The 26050-nt window shown below is 38.6% G+C and overlaps 1 protein-coding gene across 1 annotated transcript in view; it reads right to left on the bottom strand.

The window, feature by feature from the left end:
* The window catches only part of DMGDH (dimethylglycine dehydrogenase), a 52472-nt gene that overhangs the window by 19422 nt on the left and 7000 nt on the right, over nucleotides 1-26050 (bottom strand). Inside the window, exons 3-12 of the mRNA XM_035553642.1 lie at nucleotides 24651-24749; nucleotides 23257-23421; nucleotides 22634-22838; nucleotides 13334-13582; nucleotides 11881-12079; nucleotides 6909-7078; nucleotides 6621-6774; nucleotides 5554-5719; nucleotides 2416-2546; nucleotides 14-231 (exon numbers count right to left, since the gene is read on the bottom strand). Coding sequence (XP_035409535.1) covers nucleotides 14-231; nucleotides 2416-2546; nucleotides 5554-5719; nucleotides 6621-6774; nucleotides 6909-7078; nucleotides 11881-12079; nucleotides 13334-13582; nucleotides 22634-22838; nucleotides 23257-23421; nucleotides 24651-24749 — 1756 coding nt within the window. The remainder of the gene's footprint in view (nucleotides 1-13; nucleotides 232-2415; nucleotides 2547-5553; nucleotides 5720-6620; nucleotides 6775-6908; nucleotides 7079-11880; nucleotides 12080-13333; nucleotides 13583-22633; nucleotides 22839-23256; nucleotides 23422-24650; nucleotides 24750-26050) is intronic.

The following is a 26050-nucleotide window of genomic DNA, read 5'->3' as shown; positions in this document are numbered from 1 at the left end:
CTCTATCACTTACCTGTGTATGATATCCTAATGGCAGTAACAGCAATATCAGAGAGTTTCAAATGTTTAGACTGGAGAAACTTAAATGAAACGTCACTCAGATCCTCAGCTGTCAACTTCTGGAGGACCTGTCGTGCATATGGACCCGCTACACCAAGTACTCCCATCTCATCTGTCACGTTTTCTATTTCAACTTTGTATCCACCTCTCACTACCTCCTCTTCTATCCATCTGCATGTAAAACACAACAGTGATGTTAGCTTTATACATTAAAAATGACTGATTCATATAAACATTAAAAATGTTTTTTGTTTGTTTGTTTGTTTGTTTTTTGTTACTGTTCATCTTCTGTTGGGATAACTGGTATAGGAACTCTGATGTCTGTGGTACAGTAAGGAAAGTTCAGAATTTAAATCGGTGGAATACCAAAGTCCCAGAATGGTTGAGAGTGGAAGGGACCTCTGGGGGTCATCTGGTCCAATCCCTGCCTCAGCAGGGACACCCAGAACAAGTTTACCAGGACCATGTCCAGGCAGCTTTTACATATCCCCATGGAAGCAGACTCCACAACCTCTCTGGGTCACCTGTGTCTGTAAGGCACACTATAGGCTCATGTTCACCTCGGTGTCCACCAGGACCCCTGGGCCTTTTCTGCCAAGCTGTTTTCCAGGTGGCTGGCCCCCAGCATTTATTACTGCAAGAGGTTGTTCCTCCTCAGGTGCAGGGCTCTGCACTTCTTGTTGAACATCATGAGGCTCCTGCCAGCCCATTTCATCAGACTGCTGAGGTCCCTCTGGATGGCAGTACAACACTCTGGCGTATCAGTCACTCCTACAGCTTTATGTCGTCTGCAAACTTGCAGCGGGTATACTCTGCCCCATCATTCAGATCATTAATGAAGAAGATGTTATACAAGACTGGACCCAGCATTGACCCCTGGTACGCCACTGGTTACTGGCCTCCAACTAGACTTTGCACCACTGACCACCACCCTCTGGGCTCAGGCATTCAGACAGTTTTCAATCCACCTCCCTGTCTGCCCATCTAGCTCGTACATCAACAACTTGTCTACAAGGATCTTAGGGGGGACATTGTAAAAGGCCTTACTGAAGTCCAAGTGGACAATATCCACTGCTCTCCCCTCATCTACTAGGCTAGCCATTCCATCATGGAAACTTATCAGGTTGGACAAGCATGACTTCTTGATGAATCCATGCTGACTACTTCTTTTCTATTTCCAAGATAAGAAAAAAGAAGTGATATCCTAAGACTGAACAGAGATCTGCCTTTGGATTCAGAATGTGTTAATAAAACTCGACATACTAAAATATACAAATACATCTAACATAAGAAACCTCAAGATAAATTTCTGTGTTAACAGAAATGTACAAATGGGATTGTTGCTTCTTGAATATAGTATTTACAGTATTGCCAGAAAGTTTAGTTTTGAGTCTTGCTTTAATCAAATGCATCATCTGGGCACTGTCTTTCAGGAATCTCACAAAATAAATAAAAGGAGTGTATTTAAAATAATATAAGTTACTGATTTGTTAAAAAGTGTTTAAAGATCTCAGGACCAGAGGAGTACCAAACAGGATGGTAGAAATTCTTTAAAAGTAAATACAGTAGGCCTACCCTTTTTTACTTGCATTTGGTTCCTGAATGTGCCAATGGTTCCCACGGGACTGTTATGAAGCAGTGTATTATCCGTCATGTGTTAGGGTAGCAAATTCCAGCCTTTTATGTATTGATTCATTTTGAAGAACTGATTTGTCATCAATCTCCCATAAGAAATTTTTTTTTTCAGTATGTGTGTACAGCCACTAATAGCCTTAGAAATGTTACTTCCAATGTGCATGTAATTGAAAAAGCAAATGAAGATAAGTCAACCTGCAACTGCTTCTAGCTCCTTTCTTTCTTTTATTTTGCTTTGTGACCCCAGAGCCCAAAGCAGAAGACATTATCACAGTATCAGGAAGACTTTATTACCCATCTCTGCTGGCCAGGTCATTGTCTCTAGGGTCAACCATGTTAAAAGGCAATTTTCTTTTTTACATAAGAGAAAACACTAGAAAGGAACAACCTTGATGTGTTCCACCATACAATGACAAATACAAACAAGCTCAATAACAAAACAAGAACTACTCACACTAGAGTATATTACATATTACTATCAGTAAATTATCCTATCCACCTTTTACACCAACAATTAATCCAGTATTCAACTGCTTATATTTCAGGATTCAACTTGACTGAGTTTCTAAGAAACCAAGATCAATGAATAAGTAGAATTCTCTTGAACCTAGTGCAAGGATTATTGAGTAATAATTAAGAATTTGGCACTTAATAAAAAAGGTTTCTATATTAATGTGACTGTAGGGCACTATGTACTTACTGTATCAAAAATAAACTCACCTCAGATCATGGAGTTCTGACCCTGAGCCAGTTACAAGCATAAATTCTCCTGGATACAGTTGAGAGACTGTTAGCTCAGCATAAACTTTTCCTCTTGGTGTTAACATATGGCTTATATTTGTGGTACCAACCTACAGAAGACAATTTTTAATTATTAAGGATGCAAATTAAAACCTTTGAATTCTTAAACATTATAAAATATATAGAAATATACATTTACTTGAAACAATAACTTTATATGTTTGTTCTGCTGTGCCTTAATAGGAGAGGTTACATACACAATTGGCCAAGTTTAAGATTTACAATGGAAATTTCATATTTTTCTTCATAGCAAAAATGAAAAATTTGAAATGAGATAAATCAAGACCTTCATAAATATTTGTTAATTGTGTATTAGACAAGACATTCTCAATAACAGATTTTCAGTGCAAACAAAATCAATTTCAGTTTGTTTGCTGATCATCAGAATAAAAAATTCTACTTGTTATTGTCATGAATAATCTTTTTCAATCATGTGATTAACATTTTCAGATACAAAAAGTATAACATATCCTTTGCTCCTTACTTAAAGAAAAAAAAGATATTGAGCTGGGTTATGCTTTTGTGGTCCTGATTTATGCACATTTTTCATATTTTATGCAGTTGTTGACTATTAATCTACATCTCTGTACATTTTGATCAGATACTGTGTAGAAATGTGATCTCTAAAGGCAAAATTTCAACAGCTACTTAGCTGTGGCTACAACATGTATGCATATTCATACAGATACTATCCATACAAACAGAAATGTGAATGCACCATAGCTGTTGTTCTGGTCTGATTCCAGAGACAGAATTTAATTTCTTTCAACTCATTCTGCTTCCATAAGAACCTTGTCAATCACCCAACCAGTGGACAGATTCCAGCCAATGAGTGGAAAAAGTAAAAAATATTGCAGATACTAACATTCCTTTGCAAGGTCATGCTACATAAACACAGTTGTTGTTACACTACAGGTGCATAGTCAAATCTTCACAGTCTGATGCTAGTCACACCCAATCTGCTTGTGATAGAAGAGTATTCCCAGTAATTTCACTGCACTATTTTATGATGCAGACAAGCATGAATGGCACCAGAAATCAGACAGCTTAAATAATCAACTGTTGTGAAAGCTGGATATTTAAGTGGGCTCCTAAGCTGTTCATTGTGTTTGCTGTCTTTCTTTTTAGCTTCAGCAACACTTATTAAATTCCATAGAAAGCACTCAATATGTCTTCATGGTTTCCTGTTTAATCTTGCTTTCCCTGCAACACATAAATATATTCAGCAAGTGTTATCCATGCCAGCTGATGACACAGTCACCTCGCCTCTAATCCAAACTATAGAAAAGACAAACATCAATCTATATTGCTATCACAAAATGAATACAGTAAAATATATGACTATATGGCAGTTCAGGTTCTCTTTTCTGCCAAACCTATGGGACACCATTCTTGTGTATAGCCTTTCCATTCTTTTGGCTCTGACTTATAAGATATCTACCTCCATGACTGTAGTTTCAGTGTACTTAATGTTTCCCTATACTTACTTCCTCTGGTGTCTGAAGCAGATAAAACCATAATATACAGGGAAAAAAAAAAAAAAAAAGAAAAAGGAAAGAAAAAAAAAAAACCTGTGCTAAAATGACAGAATCCCACTTCAGAAAGGAACAATCTGCTGGCTGGAGGTGTATCTCCGAAGCTAGACATTCTGTGAGAGTGTTTGACAAAGCAGGAAAACAAAAGGGACTCGTGGAGCGCTACCTGACTGGTAATGGGTCTGAGCCTTTACATCCCACTGCCCTTCTCTGACTCTTGCACTGTTCTGCAGTACAGTTGGAAGAGACACAGTGAACTGTTGCCATTCACAATAGGTCTCCCTCCAAACCTGATGGAGTAGCACTATTAAACATTAGCCAGCCAACCAGGCTGGTAGCAAGACCTTGTTGTTTTTTTGTTGTTGTTATTTTGTGTTTTTTTTTGTTTGTTTGTTTTTGTTTTGTTTTGTTTTGTTTTGTTTTAATTGTTTTGAAACAGAAGTGCTGAGGTACTACAGGCCAACTCCTGTTCTCATCCCTGCCGTTAGAGTGGTTCCAAAGAGTGTTTATCAATATGGTGGCAGGTACTTTATATATATAAGTATAAATATACATATAACATATATAATATATATATATGTAAAAAAAACAAACTGAGAACTGAACTGAGGACCAAGAATCAGAAACCTGAGTTATGTTGTCAGTGTGCCATTTTTGGGAACAGGATCATACTCTGAGGATCTTTGAGCAGAGTCAGACTTGTGAAGAAAGGACAGGTGTGAGTCTGAAAGATGAAAATGCTGAATATTTGCAACCCTGCCTGCTCTAGACAGGTAGCTATAAAACAGAGTAAGTATGAGGGGAGTAAAAAATAAGCATGAGCACATTTTAAAAAAAATGTTCCTTTGGCCATCCAGGAAGAATACAAAATCCCTCTATGGTCAGGCAAGAGCACATCCCACTGCTGTCCTCTGCTACTTAAAGTTGCCATAATGTGGCACAGTCTTAGGCAGGCAGTTCCCATGCTAGTCTTAGCATGGGAGTTATTCTTGTATGGGAGTTGCATGGTAGTACCATTGTAAAATAATTCCATGTATCATTCCTATGGTCCTCTTCATATCAAGATCTGAAACACAGGAAGTTCTGTCTGAACCTAAGAAAACACTTTTTTAACGTCAAGGTGACGAAGCACTGGAATGAGTTTCCCAGGGATGTTTTGGAGTCTCCATCCTTAGGGATATTCAAAAAAAACATCTGGACATAGTCCTAAGCAATCAGGTCTAGGCGACCTGCTTTAGGTTGGACAAGATGATGAGAATGAGGTCCCTTGAGCATCAGCAACTCTATGACTCAATGATTTGTGTCAAAAGGTACTTTTCTTGGGACTATTTTAGTACAAACTCCAGTGTTTGTGCTCTTAACTGAGTAAAATGTACCTCCTGACACAGGAATTTCTCCAAAGGACCTGAGTGCTTGGTATCTGAAAGATATTATGACAACATTACGTCTCATTTTCCATTTCTGAAACAGATCTTTTTTTGTCTAAATCCTACATTAAAACAGTTATCATCATCCCATTTACCTTTGGAACAACATTTGCAAATAGGTGATCCAGCAGCTTAACAGAATCAGTGCCTTTTACTTTAAACTTGCCAAATGGTGACAGGTCAATTACACCAACTTTTTCCATAACCTGTTTATACTCACGACCCACTGGGTCAAACCAATTTGTGCGACGAAAACTGGGTCTGAAACAGAGCATTTATAGACATAAAACACAATTTGGCCATTTTGTGCTCTTTTCAGCAAAATGTAGTCTTCAGTTTCTTCAATTTAAAAATCATTCAAAAGATTCAACTCTCCTAATTGTAGGTAGCTTACACAATATTTTCCTTGGACTAATATAGCTTAATTATTAAATCCTCTAACAACAGAAAAGATATGGGTTGATATTTTATCAACCACTTTGTAATAAACTGTCAACTGTTCAAATGTTGGAAGAAGTAGTAGTCTGTCATGTGTAAATTTACAGCATACTTTGTTGCTGAATCATTTATTTGATTTTAAGGTGTCAAAGGCTTTATACCTCAACAGCAGAGTGTGTCTCCTTATTCCTTTATGAGCCTCGTTTAGATTGGGACTACAGTAGCCCTGGGGAAAACATTTGCAGCATGCTCCCTTATGTAAGCAGGTAGGCAGGCACAGAAAAAAAAAATAAAATAGCAAGGAAGACTGAACTCCTTTCCTGATAATTATACAGACAGGAATGAGCTTTTTCATGAAAACATTACACTGCACCAAGGGAGAAAGTGCAGATTTATTTTTTTTTCTATCTCTTTTGATAGAAAAAAAAAAATCTCTTTTGATAGATTTTTGAACATTTTTTTCTATCTCTTTCTTGAGGTAGGCTGCTTTCTAACACCCCATCTCTAGAACACCTACAAGTTAACTCGATCTGTGTTTTGCAATGTCTGCATTATCAGAATGAAATGGATTCTAAAATATGGAAAAAACAATAACAGATCTACCGAACAGACATCTTTTAGCAGAAATGAATGATAAATGTAAGCTTTCCATTAAGTTTAACTCAGCTTGCCCTTGCTGACAATTTCTTAGGGGAAAAAAAAAAAAAAGTAATATTTCATTTACTTATATCCAATCTCATCTCCAGGTTTGTAAAACCAGTGGGGTTGCTCCCATCCTGCATGAAAGCCCATGGAACATTTTGACTTCAGCAAATCATAGAGGGCACCGGCTCTCTCTGTTGGTCTCCCAGCAAATCTTTCCTCTTTAGGGTAACCAACTAGGGAAGAAAAATAAATACGTTACCAGAACAGAATGCATAAAAAACATGTATGTAAGCAGAGAAATCTAGAGGCAGGCTTTGCTGGAATTCATTTGCAGGATATAAACACAATTCAGAAAATATCTTCTTACCAATGTTATTAAAACCATAAGATTCTCTTGCTTTGGCTGCTGTGTATTCTGTGGTGGTCCACTTTCCATAGCGATTAGGGTCTAATTCTATCAGGTCAAATGGAGGTTCCCCCTCAAGGATCCAGTCACTCAGGTACTTTCCTATGCCCCCAGCGTGTATAATGCCATACCTTAAAAACAGAAAAAGTCCTCAAGTGCTATGTCTTTTTCTTTTTTTTTTTTTAATCAATACTAGCTTATATTACTAATACATCTCCTATTCCCTCCCCTCCCCCCTCTTTTTTGGTTTGTTCTATTTTGTCTTGTTTTCCAAGATTATATGTGTTATTGACAGATACTTCTACTTCACCACTGTCAGTATCAGAAGTCCACTAAAGTATGGCAGTTATGGTGCTAAAGATTATAGAAAGCTCTTACTATGTCTGAAGTTCAGAATTTAATCATCTTTTCCAGGAATGTTAACAGTTAATACTAAAGAAAGTTGTCTAACTTCTGATATCCATAAATAAACTTTCTAGACATAAAGTACCTCTTCTTTGTTGATTAGATTCAATTAAACAAGGCTCAGAATTGAAAACCATACTGAGACATTATAGCAGCTATGGTGAAGATTTACATTACAGTGGCAAGAACAACAGCACCAAAAATCAGGAGACAACATTACCAAGCAGCTTTAAAGAAACTGAAGTAACAGAAGGACTTCTATATTGCTCCACTGAAAATCAGAGAATGTAGTGGAACTGAGGGTGAAACTAGGAGAATTTTGCAGCGGTGCCAGAATGGAGAGCTGCCTTTTCTTACTTGATTTGCCTTCTCTGTTCTCTGCTACGAGAGAGTGAACTGGTTCCAGAACATTAATGCTAAAATAATACACAAGTAGGAATGTTCTGCTACTAGTCTGTAGCAAAAGCCTGTCCTGTTTCTACCTAGTAAGTGTGTGAAGCATCAGGCAGTAGAGGAGGTCTCTTGTTAGAAACTTGTATTAAAGGAACCATACCAGACAGCAAAGGTAAGTACTCAAAAGTTATGAAATGATAGATCAAAGGTTTTCTTATTTAAGTATTTTGTACATAATTTGACCTTTCAAAATGCTCAACATCTTGATGCCCAAAAGGAGAACTCTATGTGTGAAACATGCTTCTACCAGGTAGCTGAACTGGACAACTGGTAGACAAGGAACTTCAGTACTGCAATATGTGTATGTCACCACTCAGTATACATGCAACCAAACAGCACTATGTAATGCTGAATTACAGGCATTTAAGATTATACATTGAAATGGTTAATGACAAATAATTATTAATAACAAAAGATTTAAAACTTTTGATGTTATTATATCCATGAATTAGTTTACCGTGTCTAAAAAAGTGCCTAAATATCCTTCTGTCACGTGAAAATTAATTATTAGTTATTTGTGACATCCTCCAATGAGCAGAACAGAAAAATCCTTGAAGAAATATGAAGCCAATGGAAAATCAAATTTAGATTAGCATGCAGAAATTAAATCACAGAGACTCACACTGAACAGTCCATGCCAAAACTTGAGCTGGTGCTCATCAGCTCTGCATTCTGAATTCTAGGCCCTGAATTAAACAGCCCAAGATCTTATGAAAAAAATAGGATGTAATCATTTAATCCTAATGCATATGTGTAAGAAGAATTGGTCCTGGCACTTAGTCCTGGCACTTCCTAACTGTAGAATACCTGACATCATAATGTTCATGATACTGGTTTGATACAGTAGTTTTTTTATCTTTTTGTTTGTTTGTTTGTTTAATAAAACTAATATCAAGTAGTTGAGTGCATGAAGCAGTTCTGCAAAACATAATCCTTTAGGACATTCAGCAGAAATCTTCAGATTCTCACCCCAGTTGATATAGAAAGGATAACTGCTTGTCAACTGCCACTCTATAAGTACTACAGAAGAGCTAGCCATTTCTGGTGTTAATTTAGTTAGACTCACTTGGGCAATTCATGTGTGCAAGTTTTGTGAGCATAGCTATGATGCCTTCAGGACCAGCTCCAGAAGTTTTAGCCAGCTCAAGTCTCTCTGCACCATTCACTACAGCCAGAAGCACAGAGACCATTGCATGACTGTGGATGGAAACAGACCAAATGCACTGGAAATCTTTAGGTTTATTTGAAGACTGTGTTGATGGCAGGGTAACCTTGGGAACAAGACAGACCAGGAGGCAGCCCTGCAATGTGGATTTGCTAGGTCAGGTGGAGCAGTGCACCTTGTCTGACTGGTCTCCACATTTTGCAGAGCTTTTCAGCATTGTCTCTGCTCATTTAGTTGATTCTGTGTGTGCTCCCCATTGGGCCTACATCATCAGAAATGTTACTGATTACCCAGGGTGCCCAAATCCTTCATCAGCTCAGATAAGGAGAGCTGATAGTATTAATATATCCACTGCTATTCTTCTAAGAAGGAATGACGTACATGGTTTGCAGGGATGGGATAGGATGGGGTGGGATGGGATGTTACAGCTGTAAAGAGTGGTACAGCTTAGGAGTCTCTGTCTTCATATGAAGATTTCAAGAAATTGTGCTTTAGTGAACACGAACTGCCCTCTGCTCTTCTCTCCTTTCAATCCATGCCAGCCTTGCTTTGCTCTGTGGTCTTCCCCACTGTCCCTTTCTTGTTCTTGTGCCTTACTGGTTTGTGATATATTGCTTCTCACCAATTTTTGGCTCCTGAAACTTTTCACTCCACTCCTTTTTTCCTAGGAAATCTAAGTCCCTGCACACCATGGTCCCTTTTCTAGTGACTTTGTTCAGCCATTTTCCTACCCCATTTCTGCAGGAAAACTATTCAGTCTCTGGCATTAGAATACTACTGTAGATAGAACTCATGAAGACAGTGAATCTCTGTCAAGTGTTTATGAGCTGTAACTTCTCTGAAGGCTTGTGAATGGGCCTTGCAGATAGATTTTGTGAAGAATGGCAGAAAGGCATGTCTTTAGGAGAAAGGTCACTTCTGCCAAACATGAAGTTCATTCTCAGCAAATGAGGAGGTTAGAGTTCTTCAAAAGAAAGACTTCCCCCAAAAAACTGAACATGGCAAAATGGCATATCTTCCAATAATCTCATTCTTTTGAAAGATTACACTGCTTTGACACCAAATATGGTCAGAAAAAAAAAATCCAGCTTATTGTTAACACTTTCAAAGCTATAAGTAACCAAAAACAGACTTAAATGGGAAGCATTGAGCAACCTTGATAATAAACAGTGCTACATGCCCTGCTAACTATACTTATTAACCTCTTTGCACATTAAAATGTCTAGCATGCTGCTAATTTTAGATAATAAAAATCCTCTAAACTAACAGCACTAAGTCCTCTGTCACAATGTCCCTGCTAGCTGACTGTGAGATAAGGATTTGCTAATGCACACAGAAAATTACAACACTGGCAGAAACACTGCAGTGACCCAGAAGCACAGAACAGAGTCAAAAGTCCCTGAAAAGCAGACAAAACAATCCAATGACAGCAACATAATTGTGACCTGTGTCTACACATTTAGAGATTAATCAAATTCCTGAAATAAGTTGTTTTAAGAAACTTAAGCATATAACACGGGTCTCTGGTTATTCCTACACGAAACTTTGACTCTGCTCCTATTGATGCCAAATGAAGGAAAACGGGCTCCAAAGTCTGGCAACACGGTAATGAACTTAAACAGTCTTTCTGGTGAACTAGGACTAGGCAAACCACTTTTGTAACTATAAGTTCTGCAAATGTTACTAAAAGATAACAATTTTGTTGGTTCTTTTTTTCAATCCAAGCAGCAAAGGTGAACACCTTTCACAATGAATCATTGCAAAATTACCAAACCCTTTTATTTTGAGGGCCTCGGAAAGCATGTTAGTAATACTGCCTTATCTTACGATCTGAGGGTTTGTTTGGTTTGCACTAAAAGAAAACTGGAAAAACTTAGCTGGATTTTGAACGGCAAATTAGGCAATTGGAAAAGCAATGTAAACAGAACATGTTCAATAACATGTGCCTAGAATTGCATTCAGTTCATTCTATCCATCTTGAGACAACAGGCAAACTGAGACAATTAAAGAAAAGTCAGTAGGAGCTTTACCGCTGACTTCAGTGGAGCCAGAGTATATAAGATGCAAATCACACTCAAAATAAATGTCATAGTGGGCAGGAGAGAATAAACAACACCAGAAAAACACCCATTCTTGTTGTCACACTAACCTCGTCACATTAACCTCTTCATTTGCTTTCTTCCAACACCCAGCAACATCATTTCTCTGCTCAATCTCCAACAGTCAGAACTAGGACTGTATCCCTAGAGCAGTAAGTCACCCAGTGTGCCTGCAGTCCTCTATGCTTAGCATGCTTTCAACTCTTCACCCGAAAGTTATTACTTCTGATTAGAAGTTCTTCCTGTAACAATTATTCCTGCCACAACTTCAGTGACACCATTTTCTGCATACCAAAAAAGTATTGAACACAATGTAATTGAAAGTGATGCATAAAATGAACTGGAAAGTGTACTGCAAAGACCAGCACTTTCATGGCTTCAGCTTGCTCCACAGACATTACCAAGTCCTACCCACTTCTTGCTGCTTCATAAAGTGTCACAGATATTAGCCTCCACAATAAAAGGAGGAAACAAATTGAAAGAATTGTGAGAGTTATGAAAAAGAAGAAAGAGAGAAGGATAAGTTCACAACATGTGGGTAGTGGTTATTAAGATTATTTCCAATCATATTTTATATAGGTACAAAAAAAAGAAAAAGAAAAAGAAAAAGAAAAGGAAAAGGAAAAAGAAAAAGAAAAAGAAAAAGAAAAAGAAAAAGAAAAAGAAAAAGAAAAAGAAAAAGAAAAAGAAAAAGAAAAAGAAAAAGAAAAAGAAAAAGAAAAAGAAAATCCATAAAAATTTTGCAAAGTTCAAGCTAGCTATCATTTTAATAATAAGACAGACAAAAGTTCTCACAAAGAAATTTACTCACCCAAAACCAATAGCTACCCAGTAATTTCTTACACCCTGATGTGGTCCCACCATAGGAAGAATGTCTGGAGAATAGGTGATAGGACCTGCAATTGTGTTTATGATGTCTGCTTGCTTCAGAACTGGGACCATTTCCATAGCAGCCTCAATGTGTTCCATTATTCTGTCTAAATCAGACTCAAAAAGTTCTTTTCCAAAACCTGCACAAATATTTGACTCATTATATACTTGTTAAATACACTGAAAATACTTACATTTTAATCACAGTTATGCAATCTAAATACATAAAATTTATACCGAATTTATCAGTTAGTATGTTCAAGCATATACTATCCTACCTAAGAAAAACGATGTGCATAAAACCTTAGTTACTTGCAGGATCAAGTTTACTGTCACTGCAGTTACACTGTCTTTTACACATATTTGTTTAACCCTAAGGTCACACAAATTCAACAATGAAGTAGAAAGGAAGTGGAGAAACACAGAAACTTCATCTGTGTTAACAAGACCCATTTATTTTTCTCAATATGGCAACAATTTGAGGAGGGAAACAAAGATATTGCCTGTGTCAGCTTATTTCTTCCATGGCACTTTGTGAATTCCTGGATACATTTCATCCTTCAGCCTGTGCTCTAAGAATTACTGAACATGACTCTGTAGAAGGACTTGACACTAGTGGAGACAAAAAGCTTACTAAGCTAAGACAGTGCAATCCACAGCCCAACAATATTAATTAATTTGTTCTTCCTTAAGAAACACTTTCTGTTGTTGTTGGGTTTTTTTGCTTGTTTTTTGTTTTTGGTTGGTTGGTTTTTCTTTTTCAACATCATGACCATTCACTTAAGATGAATTTCTGTGAAAAATTGAATGTAAAACTGGAGCCTAGGTATAGCACAGTACTTATTTTTATAATCGTCAGTATGTCAAGGTTGGTATTTTTCTGTACAAAAATTCTATACATACCTACAGCTCATTTGTACTTATATCTGAGCACGGCATTTTGTCTAAGCCATTCCTTTGCTGTATCTGTGTTCCTTTTTGACAACTACATTGTCTCCAAGGGAACAGCGAAAAATTCAAAGCCCTTGCCAGTATGTTGGAGAGAACTGTAGCTTAAAAAAAATTAAAACCTATTCAAATGCAAAAACATATATTTAGTGACTGGATTTAATCACTACACACTGATAACTGTTCAAAGAGTAAGATAATACTATGTTGTAGATGTATACTTTGTGCCTATTTCAAATAACCTTTTTTATATTACTTTTTTATTTCTATTTACTTGGAACATTAGAGGTCACAGCTACTCTTTGAAAAAAGTTTTGCACTGCAATCCTGCATTGCACATGTTTTCTATTTTCCAATATATAAGGCAATGTGACATGGTGGGATTTATACATATTAAGATATAAGATAGTGCTTATCAAGTTTGAAGATTTAATGTACTTAATTACCTGGTGGCACTCCATTTGTTACCCAAGAGTCCTGCAGCTTCATCTTCTTTTCACTTTCATACGGACCAAATAAAAGACCATCTCTTTCCTGTCTTAGGTAATATGATCCTTCTAAGTCACGAATCACAGGTAATTCTCTTCTTAGGGCTTTCACTTCAGGGATGGTTGATGTCACAACGTACTGATGGTGGACAGGTATAAGAGGGTGCTCCAGGCCAATCATCTGGCCTATTTCACGAGCCCAGAAGCCTACAGAAGACAACAAACAACACACTAACATTCAAAGATTTTCCTTTCAATTAATGGAAAATAACAGTAAAACATTTTCAAGAAGCACTGTGCTTTGTGGAATGTGACAAAGAATTTTTTTACACACTTTCACTTTTAAAATTATTTTTCATACTATCCAGCATCATTTTCACTCCATAATTTCATGCTCTTGTTCCTAATTATGCTACCATAAATTACTCTAGTTCACAGTTATTCAAAAATGTAACTGGAAAAATATGAATTAGGGTTTTAAAAGTTCAGAAAGGAATTTAATGATCAGTTCCACAAACCCCACAGTTCATTTCAGTAAACTAGGACCGCAATGCCCAAAAATCAAAAACACAAGCAGAATAAATTAGTTCATCTATAGGTGTTATCCTAGGCTCTTACTATCAACCAAAAGAGCTAGTGTGATTTCCCAAACTGTAGTCAAGTGCTAACACAGCAAGGCAGTACTTTCAGCTGGTTAATCCCCAAAATTCGTTTCCCTCCTTTTTCACATGCATCACGTAACTTGTATTACTTATGCCTTTCATGTATTAATCAATTCACTATGATGTTCCTATTGGCAAGTAGTAAGCACACTCTCCCATAGGTGTCCAATTAAAAGTTCTGATACAGGCTGTGATCAGAAACAGTAAGAACCAATTTCCCTGCCCCTGAAGCCTGCTCAAGGTCTTTCATGTAAACTCCTAAGCATACATTAAAGAAGGACTAATTCTTCTCTGTTAAAGTCCTTCCAGACTAGCTGGTTGCACCTGGTAAGACGTATTCACTTAGTGATGTATCAGTGTCAAAGCCAAGGAGTAGAAGCTATTTATCTCTGCCAGGCTTATTAGTTAGGGCTTTGCATCATGGCTCAAGTCTGCTGTGAGATTGGAGTGTATAGATGAGAGAATCCAGCAGATACAATTGACTGTGATGGCAGCTGCTCTTAGAGATTGGAATACTCTTTAACATCACTCTCCTGATTCTTTGTAAGAAGGAATGTAGGTCTCAGAAGTAGGAATGAAGGGGGTAAATCCAACAGAGCAGGAATTTCAGGGGAATCTGTGGGGTCAGGAGTAAGGGTTGGGAGAAGGCAATATGGAAGATGAGGAAGAGGTAGGAGGGCCTTTCAAAGAAAAGGCTACATGCTGTATGCCACCCAGGAAAAGGAGGCAGTTCAGCCGGGTTCCTGTGTAATCGGCTAACTCCCAACTTCATGAAAAACTATCTCCAGCAAGGTTTCCCACTTAACACAGCTGCCTCTTCTCCTGGGACCTACACACAAGGATGCCCAGCTTAACATGCAATTTTTTTTCCTTTTTGCTGCTTACTTGGCTTCAGACCCAGATATTCCTACCTCTCTCTTCAATTCTACCTTTTCCAAGAACTGGCTAAATTTTAGCTCTCAGGGCCCTGAGGGCACTAACAGGTCTCAACAGTCCTGAGCAGCCCCATTGGGACTTTCACCCACACACCTCCCCATGGGGCCTGAAGCCCCATTTCTGCTCAGCTCAGGGACATCAGTACCAGTCTGAGCTGGTTTCATCGGAGGAGTGCTTGTTTACAGCTCTGTCACAACCATGCCCGTGCCTGGCCATGGACCTCATTGATCCAGACCCTGATCCGTGGACTACTTCCCAGCTTGGCCTCACCCCAGACTCATCACCGTGGACCTGCCTGTTGATCACTGGGCAGTGTCTGACCCTGGTTACTGTCACCAGACCTGCTCTCGACCTGCCCTGTCTGCAGGCTGGATTTGTCACTATGGCTGCCTGTGCCTCTTCCCCACAAAGCAGTCTGTAAATCTGGACTCTGGGTGGATGCCAAATGCCAAATGACTGCCCAACTCCCTCCCTCATGCCATTTAGAACAGAGCCCCGGCTGGCAAGGCCCATGCCCTACCAGCCCTGTTACCACTCCAGGCACCTTCTCCCACAGAGAGTACCCAGACAGTGCTGCTAGCTGACATTGACTTGGGAATACAGCCTCTCATCTCTGGCATGGCCTAACGCCAGAGTGATTGGAAAAGATGAGTTGGGCTGTGCTGGCTTGGAGCTAATGACCACGAAATGGTAGAGTTCTCTATTCTTGGCGAGGTCAGGAAGGGGACCAGTAAAACTGCTGTATTGGACTTCCGGAGGGCTGACTTTGAGCTGCTCAGGACGCTGGTTGGCCGAGTCCCTTGGGAGGTGGTTCTGAAGGGCAGAGGAGTCCAGGAAGGCTGGGCGCTCCTCAAGAAGGAAATCTTAACGGCACAGGAGTGGTCTGTCCCCACGTGCCCAAAGACAAGCCGGCGTGGAAGAAGACCGGCCTGGCTCAACAGAGAGTTGCGGCTTGTGCTTAGCAGAAAAAAGAGGGTTTATAATCTTTGGAAAAAAGGGCGGGCCACTGAGGAGGACTACAAGGATGTAGCGAGGCTGTGCAGGGAGAAAATTAGAAAGGCCAAAACTCATCTGGAGCTCAACCTGGCTACTGCCATTAATGACAACAAAAAATCCTTTTACAAATATATCAACGCGAAACGGAGGACTAAGGAGAATCTCCATCCTTTACTGGATGCGAGGGGAAACCTAGTTACTAAGGATGAGGAAAAGGCTGAGGTGCTTAATGCCGCCTTTGCCTCAGTCTTTAGCGGCAATACCGGTTGTTCTCTGGATACCCAGTGCCCTGAGCTGGTGGAAGGGGATGGGGAGCAGGATGTGGCCTTCGCTATTCATGAGGAAATGGTTGGCGACCTGCTAAGGAGCTTGGATGTGCGCAAGTCGATGGGGCCGGATGGGATGCACCCGAGGGTACTGAAAGAACTGGCGGAGGAGCTGGCCGAGCCGCTTTCCATCATTTATTGGCAGTCCTGGCTATCGGGGGAGGTCCCAGTTGACTGGTGGCTAGCCAATGTGACGCCCATCTATAAGAAGGGCCGGAGGGCAGACCCGGGGAACTATAGGCCTGTCAGTTTGACCTCAGTGCCAGGAAAGCTCATGGAGCAGATTATCTTGAGGGTCATCACGCGGCACTTGCAGGGCAAGCAGGCGATCAGGCCCAGTCAGCATGGGTTTATGAAAGGCAGGTCCTGCTTGACGAACCTGATCTCCTTCTATGACAAAGTGACACGCTTGGTGGATGAGGGAAGGGCTGTGGATGTGGTTTACCTTGACCTCAGTAAGGCTTTTGACACCATTCCCCACAACATTCTCCTCAAGAAACTGGCTGCTCGGGGCTTGGACTGGCGTACGCTTCGCTGGGTTAGAAACTGGCTGGATAGCCGGGCCCAGAGAGCTGTGGTGAATGGAGTCAAATCTGGTTGGAGGCTGGTCACTAGTGGTGTCCCCCAGGGCTCGGTACTGGGGCCGGTCCTCTTTAATATCTTTATCGATGATCTGGATGAGGGCGTCCAGTGCACCCTCAGTAAGTTTGCAGATGACACCAAGCTAAGTGCGTGTGTCGATCTGCTCGAGGGCTGGAAGGCTCTGCAGGAGGATCTGGATAGGCTGGACCGATGGGCTGAGGTCAACTGGATGAGGTTCAACAAGGCCAAGTGCTGGGTCCTGCACCTGGGGCGCAACAACCCCAAGCAGAGCTACAGGCTGGGAGATGAGTGGTTGGAAAGCTGCCTGGCCGAGAAGGACCTGGGAGTATTGGTTGATAGTCGGCTGAATATGAGCCAGCAGTGTGCTCAGGTGGCCAAGAAGGCCAACAGCATCCTGGCCTGTATAAGAAGCAGTGTGGCCAGCAGGTCTAGGGAAGTGATTGTGCCCCTGTACTCGGCTCTGGTGAGGCCGCACCTCGAGTACTGTGTTCAGTTTTGGGCCCCTCACTACAGGAAGGACATGGAGGTGCTCGAGCGAGTCCAGAGAAGGGCGACCAAGCTGGTGAGGGGTCTGGAGAACAAGTCTTACGAGGAGCGGCTGAGGGAGCTGGGCTTGTTCAGCCTGGAGAAGAGGAGGCTCAGGGGCGACCTTATCGCTCTCTACAGGTACCTTAAAGGAGGCTGTAGTGAGGTGGGGGTTGGTCTGTTCTCCCACGTGCCTGGTGACAGGACGAGGGGGAATGGGCGAAAGTTGCGACAGGGGAGTTTTAGGTTGGATGTTAGGAAGTACTTCTTTACCGAAAGGGTTATTAAGCATTGGAACGGGCTGCCCAGAGAGGTGGTGGAGTCACCATCCCTGGAGGTCTTTAAAAGACGTTTAGATGTAGAGCTTAGCGATATGGTTTAGCGGAGTACTTAGTGTTAGGTCGGAGGTTGGACTCGATGATCTTGAGGTCTCTTCCAACCTAGAAATCTGTGTCTGTGTGTCTGTGTATTCCCTGCACACAAGCGAGCCTCTGGGGCTAACACCCACATATATAAAAAAAATAATAATCCAAGGACAAGGTTTTCTGTGGTAAATCAGCTGACAATTGCTAACAGACAGGCAAAGCAAGGGAGAATGAAACCAAGAATCATGACAGAGAGACTTGGTTAATTAAAAGCCCCTGCCCAGTAAATGGTAAAAAACAGTTGTACTGCATTTATCATATATAAGACTTTGCTTCTTAACTGAATCCTCAATACTTGGAGGAGACTCACTGACAGAATAGTTGTTATGTTGGTCAAATTAGCTGAGGGAAGATCATGCAGCATACAGTGATTCAAAAAATCTCTTAAAACTACTGAAACCTGATTTATGCTCCCTTATATACAGAACAATCAAAAAATGCTAATGAAGTTGAATTTCTAGCACATCTTCAAGGGCTTCCTTAATTAAACATGACAAATACACATTTGAATTTAAGCATAGGCTAAGGGGACCTGGAGTTGACCATTAAGAAAAAAAAAAAAAAAGAATGTATGAATGCAATGAATGTATTTACTCTCATTTGCTAGCCATTCATGTACAGTGTCCCGCTTCTACCAAGTCCAGGCCATTGACTAGTCAACTATAATTACTGTTTAGGGAACTTCTTTTGATTTGTGTATTTCCATGTCACCTCCAAAGAAGACTACTTTAAGGTAAGGTCAGTTAATGATCCATACAGGAGAAAAGAAGGTGAAGTAGCAAAAAAATCCACAAAATTTAGTATCATACACTGTTTTTCTGCCAAAATTTTTTAGACTCAAAAGAGATATTTGGAAAAGAAATAATACTCCAGAAATGCACTCTGAATAATTTCACTATTTTTCTTACATGTTAAAACAGAATTAGTGGGAAAACATTAAAGTAAAAATATTCAAGCTCCTCAGAGAAAATAAAAATGGCAGACAATTTTAGATCTTTGAAACTTATTTTTTTTCTTCCAAAATAATATCAAGTTTCTTAACCATTAAGTTTCCAGAAGTATATCACAAACACAGCTGATTTTAAACTGCTGTTGAATTAAAAGCAAATACTTTAGGCGTGCTCAAAATCAAATTTAAATGCCATAATTCTAAAAAATATATATTCATACATAAGCTAAATGCTCATTTAATTGGTTAGAATAACAACAGCTGGCATTTACTAAATGAAATATATCATAGTTTCTTTTTTTAAAGTTTTTGAACCATGTGCAAAAGCCATTACAAACTCAAAAATGACAAAAGAAAGAATATGTTCTCTAAAACAAAATTCTAATTGGAAGCAGATGTCAAGTCCTATCACACAGAAGAGATAAATTAAAGCATGAATTATATCTCAAGGACATTTATAAAGATAGAATTGTAGAGATTGCAAACATCTGATGCTGAAATATTTACTGGTGGTATTACTGAGCATAACTGTTGAACTATGTAATCTGACTATCTCTTGTGTTTTAAAAGAAGAGAAAATATTCCATCACTACATATATATAAATGGTTGTATATGAATTGTGTACAGGCCTGCACGTGTGCATACGTATGCACGTGCATATTGTATAAATAAACTACATTCACTTTTTGTTTTGCAGAATTTAATCAATCTTTATATTATAAATAGGCTGAAAAACACTCTAGCTGGCTCAATACCAGTTAATTTATGTCAGGGATTATTTATTAGGCATCTGCTTTCTTCCAAAATGGAAATCTCACATAAGGAACAGCTAAAGATTGGTTGAAACTAGTTTGTTCCAGTTCCACTGCAGATGTCGGTTGGGGGATGAGGGAGGAAGAGAGAATGTGGAGAGCCTTCTGATATATTCTTCTCTACTCATATTGCAACATGAGCCTAAAATATGAGCTCTGAATTATACCAGTCATGATCTGTAGTGGAATGAGGCAAGGCTGAGAAGAAGAATGAATGTTAGCTGAGGGAACATTTATAAAATATATTGGTTATACGGTATTAATTTCACATCCCTAGCCAGAATGTTAAGCAACATGTGCTTCAAATGTTCATTTTGGCTGAACAGTTAGCCATGTATTGTTAGTTTAATAAGTTATTAAATCAAAAAAAAAAAAAAAAAAAAGCACTATGAAAATTTCATAAGGGCTCATTCTGATCGTTACAAATAGACTTTGAAAAGCAATTACTGAAAAACTCTGCCTAGTGTCTACTTGATACATAAGCCAAAGAAAGACAACTACACTACAAAAATAAATAAATAAATACATAAATTACATCTGTGACACTTTGTGCATATGATGTAGAGTCAGTATTTTGGAATAATAAGTACCTACAAGTTTGAGGCCTAAATAAGAGGTCTAAATGCCAGAAGAAAACCCTGCCTCTCCATGCCATAATCTTGAATTGTTTCCAGACTAATAAATCCATCCTGTGTAACAAATGACACAAGTATCCTATTAGTAAGAGAGCTTGTGATTTTTTGTCTGAATGCTGTCCCATAATTCATGTCCAAAAGCCATAAACTGTGAGTCCATACGTAATCTAAATATTGATGTCTTTCATCTTCTAAGTGCTTGACTTTTTGGTCTAAATAAAATTATTTTTTTGGTTTCCCGGTCTGTGTCATTGCTTGCTTTCTAACAAGCATACTGAACTCCTTACCTAGTCCTCTTTCTCTCCAAAATGTTGTTATGTTGCACTACATTGACATCATGACAGCTCATGAGTGTGCAGAGAACCTCAAGGTGAACTTTTCAGACCCCTGCTATTTTAGCAAGGCTGATAGCCATAGCAGGTGATCACATGTACGTGGGAGGTATATGATGAGAAAGCACACTTTTCAGTGTGTTTCACAGTCTTTACTGAAAGCCTAAAATGATCTAACACAGGGCTCTCTGCATTCCAGACATGGAAAGAAAGGTCACCCAGTACATACCATTTTTCTGTCCAGAGCACAACCTTTTTATCCCATTCCCTCCAAACTTCTCTCTGTGCCAATCTTCTCTCTCCCCCAACCCTGCTTTTCCTGTACCTGCTTTTTATCTCAGTCTCAAGCTCTTTTTCAATCACTCTTTTACAATACTTTTTCATCTAGTTGTCTCTCTCCATGTGCAAGTCAGCTTTCCTCTTTTGTCAAATCCTGTCCCATGTGCCTTATCTTCCTTCCAATCCACTCACATTCACCTTTCCCTTGCTTGTCTGACAGTCTTCCATCCTCAGACAGCTCAGAAAGCCTCAATTTTCCAGTTCCAGTTTCACCCACAACCAGTCCTCAAATATCCTTCCTAATCTTTTTGTCCAGAAAAGCTCCCGTTCCCATAATGAAACGTCAGATCCTTTTCAGCTATCTTCCTCCACAGTGTCATCCCCACGGTTGCTATCACCACAGTCCTTCCCAGTCTGAGCTTCCTTATTCAGTAAGTCCTCTAGCACTTAAGCTCTCCACTTGCTGCCAGTGCTCCCAGCCACCTCCCGGCATCTTTCCCAAGCACTTTCCCAGCACTCTCCCACTCTATTCTCCTTCCAGTCCAACTCTCTCATATTTCCAACTACCAGCCATGGTTATTCTACCACCAACAAGAACAGTACCTCTCTCACTCAACTTCTTCATTTTATCTGCCTTGCATTAGAGACATGCTTTTTTGTTTTGTTTTTCCACTGCACATATGTAGAAAGGAATTAAAAGGATTATATATCCCAGTTCTAAGTTCAGAAAAAGTCTCCTGGAGTCATCACACCTCCCAGCTGAGACCTGATTATTCACTGGGATGGGATGTATGAAAGACTATTTCAAAAACACAGATACAATTCAGTTTGAGGCTGTCAGTGTCTGCAAAAATTTTATCCAAATGGTAAATATTCAGCAAATATTCAAACAACTGAAAACAGAAAGTCTTCTGCTAGGAACCATTAGGCACACTCCATGTGGGAGGTGCCAATGGTCTCACCAGTACTGTGATTTTCTGTAATTTGTATAAAGCAGCATAAAAATAAGTGAAGTTTGGTTTGAATACTGCTTCCTAGACCTACCAACTCATTTGGGAAAACAAAATCAAATCCTGTTGGAAAGATTTCTGAGGCAGAAACATCAGTTTAGCTTCTTTAACAAAATGAGGAATAAGACCGCATATGTAAATACAAGTTCCTTTGAGTTAGGAAATTTTTATTATGTGGAAAAATGTATTATTAAACAAAATGTATGTTTAAAATTCTAATCAAATAACAAAAATCTGCTCTTTCAATGATATGTGGAGAGTTAATTCTTAGAGAAGATAATACTGAAATAGGCAAAGTTATCTTATTGGCTGCAAATCCTCAGTCTCTGAAAAAAACAACAACAACAACAACAACAACAAAAACAGTGAGGATATTTCTAGTTCATTTGTACATCCCATATCCCTTCCTAAGTAGCTCGTAATATTTTAGAGGACCACATTCACAGCCAGTAACCTGTCTCTTCTACACCACTTACTGCAGACAAGTAAGGGTCTATTCTGCTTCTGAAATCTAACAAGACAGCCTAACTAGTAACTGCTGGAGACAAGCCAGAAAGTAATATTATTAATGCCTAGTCAAGGACATTTATCTGAAGAGCTAAGTTTTCACAATACTATAAAGTAATAAGCACGGAGTATATTTTACCACAAACCAAATATTCAAAAACGTATACTTACTCCTGTAAACCACACAAATCTGCACAGATCCTCAGTGTCACCCAGTTTGTAAATCAGAATAGTATGCAATTGATGATATTAAATCCTACCTGCAGTGTTCACAATTCTCTTTGCTTGAATTACTCCAAGTGGAGTTTCAACTTCCCATGTCCCATCTGATTGGGGGTTCAGATTAGTCACTTGTACTGGGTAATTCAGTTGGGCACCATATTTTCTGGCTCCTGCAGCCAAGGCCATTGTGAGAGAGTAGGGATCAATATGACCATCTCCAGGGTTATACAGGCCAGCTAAAACCTATGTGGAGGTAAAATCACACAAAATGGAAGAAACTAAAATTTATCAAAGTCAACTAATTTTGTTTCAAAAATGATTTATTTCTTGAATGTGATGTATTTCTTGAGTAAACCTTAAGGAGTCAAATCAAAACAAATTTTGAAAACAAAGCACATTATAAAGGCTACAGCTAACAACTTAACAGTGGTCCTAAGGAAGCAAAATTCCTCAGTTCTCAGATGTAATTAAAAGTTTTCAGTGCCTTAATATTATAGCATACAGTATTCACTAAAATGCACAAGTGATTTTAGTTTATATAATTTTCCACTGAAATACGAGAATTTTTCATACCATTTGTATAAATGGAACAGAATCTAAATACCTGGTAGACCAACATTTAAATGCAATGGAAGTTGTTCCATAAAATTATTTTTTTTACCATGTCCATGTTCAATAAGGGGAACAGCTCTTGTACTTTCTCAGGAGTAATTAGGTACTGCTCTGTTGGGTGCCAACCAGCTCGAGTCATTTGGTATTTGAATTCATCTACCCTAGTAGGGGTTGAAGCAATTCTGATGCTGCCAGGCTGATGAAACCCCACAGCCTAAAACAAAGAGAAAAAATGAAATACTGTAAGAACTTTTACTTATCTCCCTAAATGCATGCTCCTACGCTATGGGAAGTCCACAGGAATTTTGCCATTAAAATGACTGGAAAAAGACTCAGTGTAAGTTAGGTGCCCTTGGAGGAGCAGGACTGAGATGAAAACTCCTAGAGTTAATTGGCTTCCCAAGTAAATACATGCTATCTTCAAAAGAATTGTAAAAAGTTTTTATTGAATGTCATAATTTTATTAAGATTTGATTAATATCTGAATTTATGAACTCACTTTCAAACCTATAATCAGATACGTCTGAAAATAAATATGTAATAATTTGTATTAAAGTTTATCACCTACATAATTTGCTATTGAGAGGCAGCAGAATAAACTTAACAGACGAAGCATCTCTATTGACAAAATGAACAACCCCCCTCCTTTTTTGTCTTTTTGATAAAGCAGAAATCCTTATACAGCTAAACACTGAATGCTCACTTTCAGGTATACATAATGTATTTTATCTTTTCTCTGTTAATTAACAGGACATTAATAGGGTTGTATAAGTCTTTTATCAGAACTCACAATGATAATTTGCTGCAGTGTTTTATCTTGCTGTAGTTAAGAGCAGCAGAATGAAGAAAAAAGCACATTGTGACAATTATCAAGTTAGTACTGCAAGAATCATGGAGGTTCTGCTGCAGTCTGAAGCAAGCAGAGCATAGTAAATGAAATCTATGTGGCTGAATGTTGCCAGATAAGGAAGACAACTCCTGTGTTTCTCTGCATACCCATTCCCTAAATCACTAAATAAAAACATGTCTCTGAAGGGGATGGGAAGAATTACAGCAATCTTCTCAAGTACAGACCATCATATCATATGAAATTATAAGCAGACAAGTTTAAAGCAGGAATGTATCATAATCAATCCATTCATTCCAGATCCTTGATGCTATTTTAACTCCTAGAGCAAGATAAAGTTGCAGACTCTCAGTCTGCTGAACTTCTGAGATGTTTGATGAAAACAATCTTCTTAAACTTTAAAGAGATCTGAGAAACTATCTAAAACATTTACTGATTAAACACAAGACTTCAGTATAGTTATGCAGGCAGAATATATTTCAATATAAGGAAAGCCTTATGATAACCCTGAACAAACACATACACCCTGTCAACTCTTTTATGAGACTATTCGTAAGATTGATTTGAATTAATACTTAGAAAGTTAAGGAGATTACCTGCCCAGTCTCTTCTTCCAGCTTTTCATAGAGTTTGATGCTGTAAGCATGGATTTTCTTCAAGTTTATTCCAGGATGAAAGTAGGTAGTTAAACCAGCCTCAAATAAGAAATAAGAACACAAAAATACAATTAGAAACAGAGTGTTGTCTTTCCCACCTTCCAACTGTCATTCAAAAGTGAACCGTTGAGATACTATAAGGAAAAGCAACACATGTATAGAGCCAAGTGCTACAAAAATAAAAGCAAAATTCTTTCCCTACTTATGGCATTCTTCTCTCTGCATATGTTTTTCCACCTGTCTTTTCTCATCAAATCTGTCAGCTCATGATACTCTTGCAGTTGTCCTCTCCTATGGTTTCCTTTCTTCCTTAAATTATGCAGTTGTCTGTTCCAAATCTTTTGGAAGAGACACGCAACTTAGTCCTCGATCAACTGCAGCCTCTGCAATTGCTGAAGTAGCTTAAGAAACTAGTGTATGAATTTTGCACATTATTTTGCTAGGCTTGATTTTAGAAAGCGGATGAGCCCTTTTGGGTTCATGCAACTGTAATATCAAGAAGCTACTACAGACTTCTGTATTTAAGGAAACTATTCACCTCCCAATACTACGGACAGCTTCATCAATATAATGACATTCATAAGTGCAGATATTAAGCACTTGAAGGAAGTTTAATTCTTACAGACTTAATTTAAGAGTTTAAGTCTTACAAAAGTTAGGTTACATGTCTTCATATCTCCAGAATTTGACATCTCACTAAAGCCCTTCTTCGAAATGAGATAACAGCACTGAAAAATTACATTAGATTTTCAGGCTAAGTAACTACATTGATTTAAATATTTTTATAGAGAGACAAGTTTGCTAACTAAAAAAAAGCTTATTCATACCTAATGTTTGTTTTAATTAAGAACCCAATTTATATATAATAGCTTCATTTACTTACATAGATGTAATAGAACAAATGTACAGTACAAGATTTTTGAAAACAGTTAAGGGAACTAGACACCCGAGTTCACCTTTGAGTTCACTGCCATTGTGAGATAAAAAAAGCAGAGAATCTAAAGGTGAAAAGTAACACACAGTAGAATTTTGATAGTTTCCTTCTAAGTTGCCTACTAAGCATATACATAAACTACCCTTGATTTTCACTCGTCAAATCGGCTCTGTGCAACAAATACGTAATTTTAAGGCCCTAACTTTTAAAGCTAACTTAATAAATGTATATATATGAACAAAAAAAGTAAGATTTAGTGGTCTATAAATATAGGTTCTGATTCAATCTAGTTTAATTTTGCTAAGAACCTATTAAACATTACTCTTCTCTGTAATTAACAATACTCTTCTCTATAATTAACAACATATATTGTATGCATTACACATTCTCATTTTCTGAAACAATA

This window comes from Cygnus atratus, chromosome Z (assembly GCF_013377495.2).
Source record: "Cygnus atratus isolate AKBS03 ecotype Queensland, Australia chromosome Z, CAtr_DNAZoo_HiC_assembly, whole genome shotgun sequence".
NCBI lineage: Eukaryota > Metazoa > Chordata > Aves > Anseriformes > Anatidae > Cygnus > Cygnus atratus.
The sequence above is the reverse complement of the archived record's forward strand: the minus strand, read 5'-3'. Positions and strand labels throughout refer to the sequence as shown.